Source organism: Lolium rigidum, chromosome 7 (assembly GCF_022539505.1).
Source record: "Lolium rigidum isolate FL_2022 chromosome 7, APGP_CSIRO_Lrig_0.1, whole genome shotgun sequence".
Lineage (NCBI taxonomy): Eukaryota > Viridiplantae > Streptophyta > Magnoliopsida > Poales > Poaceae > Lolium > Lolium rigidum.
In genome coordinates this window covers 80315205-80324207 of record NC_061514.1, presented here as the reverse complement: position 1 = coordinate 80324207, position 9003 = coordinate 80315205, and the positions used below count along the sequence as shown (strand labels likewise).

Genomic DNA, 9003 nt, shown 5'->3' with positions numbered 1-9003 from the left:
GCCCGCAAACTTAATGGGCGGTCACAGCTAAGACGGTGGCGAGGCCTCGTGTGGGCCTACCATCTACCACGGGGTTTCGGCTAGGTTAACGCGGGTAGCTTGCCGATTAACGGCGTGCGCCACGTGTCGGTTGCATGACGTCCGCAATCAACGGGCTCCCGAAAACACTTGGGCAACGGTCCGATTTTCCGTGGCGGAAGGGCGCCCAAGCGCGACGGACCGAAAAAATCGTCGTAGGACTTTGGCTGACGCAGTTTCGACAACAGAACCCATATCGTCGGGTTAGGCCCATAGGCGACGAAAAATGCCGGTTAGTTGACGATTTTTTGGGACGTTGTCTATCAGAACTTTTCTTGTAGTGTTTGCTGGTCCGTGGAATACTAGATAGGTATACAAGCTTCAATTGGATGAAGTAAGTATCACGGAGTTGGAATCTTCACCAGATGAAATAGTCAAAGAGTTTTTGATTTCATCAGAGACGATGAAGAGGCTTGCATTTGCAAGAAATTAAGTGGGAGCGCTAAGACACATTTATAATTCTTTATGTAGGTGACATATAGTTGGTTATAAATGATGTAATTATATACTTGATTAAAAAGGTTTCATTGAGAATTAACTTCAATGAAAGGATATGGACCGAAACAAATTTAGTGTCAAGATCTATGAAGATAGATTGAAACACATAAATAAGTTTAAGTCAAAGTACATATGATGGATATTGAAGTAGTTCAATATAGAAATATTAAGAAAATGTTCTTGTCATGTAAAGGTTTAACAAGACTTGAGTGTATCCGACACTCAATGAGTAAAAACACATGAGTGATTATAGATCACGAATAATATGTACACAATCAGATATCATGTGCTATAAAGTGTTATGAGCATATACCAGAATGATTCATATGATGATCATTGGACGAAAGTAAGAATATCCTTGAGTACTTTAGAAGAACTAAGGATATATATATATTTTTTTGTATGAAGAAATGACAAACAAATCGCTGTAAGGTGTTACACCGATATTGGTTTTGTCACATATAAAATATAATTTCAATCTCAAATTAGACTAAGTGTTGTTTAAAAGGTAGCACAATGAGCTAGAAGTTGTCTATGCTAGATTTAGAAGAGTTCTAAATATTGTGACGGATTCTACAAAAGAAGGCGAGTATGTCATTATTTTGACAATGACAAAGGATGTTAAGTCAAGAGGTTCTTTGAGAACTTGGTGTAGTTCCGACGAGTCGAACTTTGAAGCTATATTGTGTGTGACAATATTAGTGACATATTTAAGACAATGGAATTAAGGTTCCACCGGAAGATCAAACATATTTAATGCCAACTCATTTGGAAATGAGTGATGCGTTGAGACGCAAATGAATTACAAAATACATACGTTTCGAACGTGTCGGATCCGATGACTAAAAACCTCTCCCGTGAGCAATACATGATAAAGCACCGGAAGGCCAAGGTGTTATATCTTTACAAATGTAAACTAGATTATTGACTCTAGTGCAAGTGGGAGACTCGAAGGAGATATGCCCTAGAGGCAATAATAAAGTGGTTATTATTTATATCTTTATGTTTATGATAAATGTTTATATATCATGCTATAATTGTATTAACCGAAACATTAGTACATGTGTGATATGTAGACAACAAAGAAGTCCCTAGTATGCCTCTTAAACTAGCTTGTTGATTAATGGATGATTAGTTTCATAATCATGAACATTGGATGTTATTAATAATAAGGTTATATCATTATATGAATGATGTAATGGACACACCCAATTAAGCGTAGCATAAGATCTCGTCATTAAGTTATTTGCTATAAGCTTTCGATACATAGTTACCTAGTCCTTATGACCATGAGATCATATAAATCACTTATACCGGAAAGGTACTTTGATTACATCAAACACCACCGCGTAAATGGGTGGCTATAAAGGTGGGATTAAGTATCCGGAAAGTATGAGTTGAGGCATATGGATCAACAGTGGGATTTGTCCATCCTGATGACGGATAGATATACTCTGGGCCCTCTCGGTGGAATGTCGTCTAATGTCTTGCAAGCATATGAATAAGTTCATAAGAGACCACAATACACGGTACGAGTAAAGAGTACTTGTCAGGAGACGAGGTTGAACAAGGTATGGAGTGATACCGAAGATCAAACCTCGGACAAGTAAAATATCGCGTGACAAAGGGAATTGGTATTGTATGTGAATGGTTCATTCGATCACTAAAGTCATCGTTGAATATGTGGGAGTCATTATGGATCTCCAGCATCCCGCTATTGGTTATTGGTCGGAGTGAGCACTCAACCATGTCCGCATAGTTCACGAACCGTAGGGTGACACACTTAAAGTTGGATGTTGAAATGGTAGTACTTGAATATGGAATGGAGTTCGAATATTTGTTCGGAGTCCGGATGAGATCCCGGACATCACGAGGAGTTCCGGAATGGTCCGGAGAATAAGATTCATATATAGGATGTCATTTTATGTGAATTAAAATGTCGCGGAAGGTTCTATGGAAGGTTCTAGAAGGTTCTAGAAAAGTCCGGAAGAAACCACCAAGGAAGGTGGAGTCCACATGGGACTCCACCTCCATGGCCGGCCAACCCTAGTGGGGGAGGAGTCCCAAGTGGACTCCCCTTAGGGGGCCGGCCACCCCCCATATGGGAGGTGGAACTCCCACCTTTGGTGGGAGTCCTAGCTTGGCTAGGTTTCCCCTCCTTATGGAAGGTTTTGGTTCGGGTCTTATTCGAAGACTTGGAGACCAACTCTTGGGGATCCACCTATATAATGAGGGGCCAAGGGAGGGGGCCGGCCACCCAAAGACCACAAGCTGGCCGCCCCCTTGAAGTGGCCGGCCACCCCCTCCCAAACCCTAGCCGCCCCTCTCCTCCATATCTTCCGCGTAGCTTTAGCGAAGCTCCGCCGGAGTTCTCCACCGCCACCGACACCACGCCGTCGTGCTGTCGGATTCAAGAGGAGCTACTACTTCCGCTGCCCGCCGGAACGGGGAGGTGGACGTCGTCTTCATCAACAACCGAACGTGTGACCGAGTACGGAGGTGCTGCCCGTTCGTGGCGCCGAAGCGATCGTGATCAAGATCTTCTACGCGCTTTTGCAAGCGGCAAGTGAACGTCTACCGCAGCAACAAGAGCCTCATCTTGTAGGCTTTGGAATCTCTTCAAGGGTGAGACTCGATATCCCCTCGTTGCTACCGTCTTCTAGATTGCATCTTGGCTTGGATTGCGTGTTCGCGGTAGGAAATTTTTTGTTTTCTATGCAACGTTATCCTACACGGATGACGTTGTCGAGGGTGCGCCCCGGAACGCCCCAGAACAGGGCGCGGCCGTCCTTGTTCCAGCTATTGGGGCCGCCGACGAGGTTGTCGGTGTTGTGCATCTCGATGTCGTACTTCGCCTTGAAGTACGTCGTCCACCAGGCGTCGTTGTTGTCGACCGCCCACGTCGGATCCAACCGCTCCTGGGCGGTGAGTTGAGCCCGACGGGCCTTGACGGCGTCCCACCATTGCTCCGTGCGCGGCTCCGGCGGCGGCGGAACGCCAATGCCGTTCACGGCCATCTTCCGGCCCGCCGCCGCTTGGCGCCCGCATGTCCGGCGGGACCGGATACCGGCGTGGTACATCGCCCACGCCTCCGCCACGGTGAGGCTGCCGCGGCCGAGCCGTTCGCCGCGGCGATCTTGCGGGAGGACGAGCTCGACATTTTTTGAGCGGCGAGGACAAGATCCGGGAGGGGAGGCGGCGGCGACGAGAAGGATTATGAGCGGCGAGAACCGCAGTGGCGTCTTAAAACAGCCGGCAGCAGCGAGTGGTTGCACACAATAACTCCGGCGCGGACGGCCACGCGGCCATGCACGACGAGACGCGTCCCTGCGTCGCCCGGGAAAACAGGGGACGCCATTAACGTCGCTTGACCAAAGGTAGGCGACGGGGTTTTAGCCTTCTCGTGCCGCCGACGGGTCGGCCCCGCCACTCCCCGCCTCGCTTTTCGTTGTGTCCGGCGTCCCCGGTGCGTCCCCTGTGGGACGGGGACGGGCTCGGGACGCCGGACACCGTATCGGGCCGCGTCGGACAAAAAAGGGCTTTGAGGGACGCGGCTGAAACGCATTTTCTGTCCGGCGCGTCCCAAATCCCTTTGGGGGACGGTTTGGGGGACGCGGCTGGAGATGCTCTAAGGGGTCTGCAGGCTACAAACGGGCGCCTAACGTTTCCCTGTCGGCGACGACTATCATTCACTTATTCAGCCCCCACCTCAAAATTTCTATCCGCTCGACGCAGCGCAAATCCAACGCCCAACCACCAGATTCCAAGTAAAAACCCAGCTTCACCGCCGACCGAAAATACCGGCTGTTCGGGAGCCCTGCGGGTGGAGAAGCCAAGGGAACCTCCCTGGGCGCGCACCCCGCGGTTCGTCGTCGCACGCAACGTGTTCGATCAATTGACTCTTCCATATCATTAGTTTCGCCGTGGGCGCAGCAGCCATTGCTTAGCCTGCGCCCATCGTTTCTCTTCTCAGGAAACGACCTGGAAACAGGATTGCGGTGACAAGTCTTTGCCCTCCGCACTCTGCTTCAGTTCCAAGAGCATGAGCTCCACAAGATTTCCTTCCCGAATGTTGACTGCTTCGTAGTGAACTGCGCGTGGATATTTTCTCCAGACATGCAGTCACCGTCAGGCAGTAGCAGTACCCTGGCCGAGGCTTCTCTATACACCCTCGCCGCGCGGCACAATTTGACCAGGAAACCGCGTGACTTCTCTCCCTTGCATTGCATTGCCTTGCTCCTTATAAGCCTTGACACTTTCCCGCATTTGTATATTCCATTTATGCGCGCCCCATCTTTATACTTCAACGTTGCTGTCCCCGATGACTGACGCGATCAGCGCGGCCGGTTCGTGCCTGCAGCCCCTGTGCGAATGCCTCGATGGCACGGGCATGCTCGACGCAGCGGCCCGAGAGGTCGCCTCGTTCCTTCGCCTCAAATCCAACTGGGGCGATCTCGACAGGGCCAAGGAGCTGCTGCAGGCCGTCGAGACGACGGTGAGAGCGCGGGTCACCGCGGAGATGGACAAGCTGAACGTCTGTGACCCTCAGGTGCAGGTCTGGCTGAAGCGTGTCGATGAGCTGCAGCTGGAGGACATCGATGAGGAGTATGGCCGGCTGTTGAAGTATTCTTGCATCTCCCAGTGCACCCTCCATGCTCATCGGCGTACGGCGGTTGGCCGGCGTGTTGTTGAGGCGCTTGAGGAGGCGAATAAACTTATCGAGGAAGGGAGGCGGTTCAAGGAATTTGGGTTCAAGCCCCTGCCGAGGATTGTCGATCCCTTGCCTCAAATCAAAACGTTTGGTTTGGAGACCATGCGGAGCCAGCTCCACAACCTGTTTGAGAAGGGTGAATCCAACATAATTGGTGTGTGGGGCCAAGGAGGTGTTGGTAAGACCACACTCCTCCACGTCTTCAATAATCATCTTGACAAAAAGATCCATGACTATCAGGTATGATGCTTTCTAAATTACTGCAATTGACGCCGGAATATACAAGTTTATCTATACTGATGCTATTTAAGTTTGTAAATATGTTGAATTTGGAACCACATTCGAAGAAAAATTTATGTAGAGCAACTTTTTGGCGCTGCCATGCATTTGAGAAAGTTTCAATGTAGAACAGCTATACAGCGCACTGAAGTATGAAGTAATGTTGAAATATAGGCATAAGAAAATTTACATGGCTCTCGCATGCACAGACAGTAAGCTGCTGTTTGTAAGTACTAGTTCAGCATGAGAATTTGACAAATTCATGCGTAAACATATGATATAAACATAAATTGCTTTGTTTTAATTGCATAGTCCAATTAGTGTGTGTTGTTTTCCTATTTTTCCACTAACTTCTTAAAACGTTTACTCTTTCAAGCATATTTTGCATAGACCAAGTGTACATAAAATGCAGCTGCTTAATTTTTTAGTGCTTCTTTTTTCGTGTACTCCCTCTGATTCATATTATTTGACGCTAATATAGATGTATCTAGACACATTTTAGTTATAGATATATCCATTTTAGCAACAAGTAATATGGATCAGAGGGAGTACCTATTTTTAAACATATTTGCATCTCTTTTTTGGCACATGCTTTCTCCACTACTATCTTGTCATTTTTTTCTGGTTAACTTTTAGCCATAATTTTAAATTATCTTCCAACTGTAATTCATGTTCCCATTTTTCAACTTTCCTGTGCCAGGTTGTCATCTTTATTGAAGTATCGAATTCAGAGACACTGAACACAGTGGAGATACAACAGACTATCTCAGAAAGACTCAATTTGCCATGGAATGAAGCAGAGCCAGTTGGCAAACGGGCTAAATTCTTGGTAAAGGCACTGGCCAGGAAAAGGTTTGTAATCCTGCTTGATGATGTAAGGAAGAAATTCCGACTGGAGGATGTTGGCATCCCAACTCCAGATACCAACAGCCAGAGCAAGCTGATCCTCACGTCACGTTACCGAGAAGTATGCTTCCAGATGAATGCACAGAGGAGTTTGATTAAGATGCAGATTTTAGATGACGATGCTTCATGGGAACTATTCTTGAGCAAGCTGAGTAAGGAGGCTAGTGCAGCAGTTGAAGCAGGTTCCCAGAATGTCAGAGGTCATGCCATGGCAATAGCCCAAAGTTGTGGAGGCCTACCACTTGCGCTCAATGTCATTGGGACCGCTGTGGCAGGATTGGAAGAGGGAGAGTGGAAATCTGCTGCAGATGCAATTGCTACCAATATGGACAATATTGATGGTGTGAATGAAATGTTTGCTCGGTTGAAATACAGCTTTGACAGGCTCACACCCACTCAACAACAGTGTTTCCTATACTGCACTCTTTTTCCAGAGTATGGATCCATTAGTAAAGAGCAACTTATTGATTATTGGTTAGCTGAAGGTTTGCTATTAAATGATTGTGAGAAGGGTTATCAGATAATTCGCAGTCTTATTTCAGCCTGCTTGCTGCAGGCCAGTGGCTCAATGTCATCAAAGGTTAAAATGCACCACATAATCAGGCATCTGGGGCTTTGGTTGGTTAACAAGTCAGATACAAAGTTTCTAGCTAAACCAGGGATGGCCTTGGATAATGCTCCTTCAGCTGGAGAGTGGAAAGAAGCTACAAGGATCTCCATCATGTCTAATAACATCACCGAGCTTAATTTCTCGCCCAAGTGCAAAAACGTCACCACATTATTGATCCAGAACAATCCAAATTTGAACAAGATGAGCTATGGATTTTTCAGAACTATGTCGTCCTTGAAAGTGCTCGATCTTTCTCATACTGCGATAACATCACTTCCAGAATGTGATGCATTGGTTGCATTGGAGCATCTGAATTTGTCTCACACACACATTATGAGATTACCTGAGCGCCTATGGTTACTGAAAGAGTTGAGGCATTTGGATCTGAGTGTGACTGTTGCACTTGAAGATACCCTGAACAACTGCTCAAAGTTGCACAAGTTGAGAGTGCTCAATCTCTTCCGCAGCCACTATGGAATCCGTGATGTCGATGACCTGAATCTGGATTCCCTGATGGAACTATTGTTCCTCGGAATCACTATTTATGCTGAGGATGTGCTAAAAAAATTGAACATGCCCCGTCCTTTGGCAAAGTCAACACATCGCTTAAACTTGAAGTATTGTGCAGAGATGCAATCAATCAAAATCTCTGACCTCAACCACATGGAGCATCTTGAGGAGCTGTATGTTGAATCATGCTATGACCTGAATACAGTGGTTGCTGATGCTGACGTTACAACTTCACACCTGCAGTTCCTGACCCTCTCGGTTCTTCCCTCGTTGGAAAATGTCGTTGTTGCACCAATGCCACATAACTTTCAGTACATCCGCAAGTTGGTCATTTCACAGTGCCCGAAGTTGTTGAACATCACATGGGTCCGAAAACTTCAAATGCTTGAAAGGCTTGTTATATCTCATTGTGATGGCATGCTCGAAATTGTTGAAGATGAGGAGCAGTATGGAGCACAAATGGAAATGCAAGAGCACGCTTCACATAAACAAGAAGACCATACTGTTGTAGAGACTTCATGGATTGAGTCGAATGACAAAGGGCACAATGACTTCCCAAAGTTGAGATTGATGGTATTGACGGAACTTAAGAAGCTGAGGACTATTTGTAGACCAAGAGCTTTCCCATGTCTTGAGACCCTTCGGGTGGAGGACTGCCCAAATCTGAGAAGCATCCCGTTGAGAAGCATGCATAACTATGAGAAATTAAAGCAAATATGTGGTTCGTCTGATTGGTGGAAGAATCTTCAGTGGGAAAACGGGCTGGAGGAGACACGTCTGGAGAGCAAGTACTTCATTCCAATATGAAAGAAACCCAGTTTCAATGGCTTCTGTATTGCATGCAGGCAGCTTCTTTCTATTTTCACACGAAAAAGAGGTCTCTACTTAAGTTGTTTCAGATCTGTACATGTGAAGGCATAGCTTCTGTACATTGTTGGTATTACATGCATGTATATAATACTCTGTAAATTGCTGGCATTCATTTATGTATGATACAATTTGTTTATATAAATGATAGTACAATAAAGTTCTCGGATTTTGCATCTTATCACTTGTACAATCTCTTCACAGCCAGTTCCAAGCACTATATCAACCCACTTGTATAGGATATGCTTCTCAAGATTTGAGCCAAACCTTAGAGTTGGCGCGAGAATCGAGCGTGGCATGACATGCACCTCTTTGTTGCAGTGGAGGGGTTGACAGATGTCACGAGATCAGAAGAAATGGTTCGCTGATGGGATTTATTTGAAGTAAAAAATGCCCCCTCTCTCTTTGAGCGTTTGACCTTTCAAAATTGCCTCCCGGAAAAATCGCACGGTTGCTAAAGAGATGAGCGACAACAACTGGATCCGCTTATATTAGCTCGCCTATCCAGCTGGCGCAATACATGGAGGTATGGGATCCTATTCAA

At 46.4% G+C, this 9003-nt stretch overlaps 1 protein-coding gene across 1 annotated transcript; it reads left to right on the top strand.

The window, feature by feature from the left end:
* The first annotated feature begins 4882 nt into the window (after window positions 1–4882).
* LOC124673690 (disease resistance protein RPS2-like) lies at window positions 4883–8628 on the top strand. The gene is made up of 2 exons (XM_047209720.1): window positions 4883–5527; window positions 6267–8628. The coding sequence occupies exons 1-2, from the start codon at window positions 4898–4900 to the stop codon at window positions 8397–8399; spliced, it is 2763 nt and encodes a 920-aa protein (XP_047065676.1). The 5' UTR covers window positions 4883–4897; the 3' UTR covers window positions 8400–8628.
* Window positions 8629–9003: the final 375 nt, after the last annotated feature.

Excerpts from the sequence above, each read along its gene's own strand:
- LOC124673690 (XM_047209720.1), top strand. The coding sequence starts at position 4,898 with ATGACTGACGCGATCAGCGCGGCCGGTTCGTGCCTGCAGCCCCTGTGC. Across the intron at positions 5,528-6,266 it reads AAAAGATCCATGACTATCAG|GTTGTCATCTTTATTGAAGT; the intron begins GTATGATGCTTT and ends TTCCTGTGCCAG.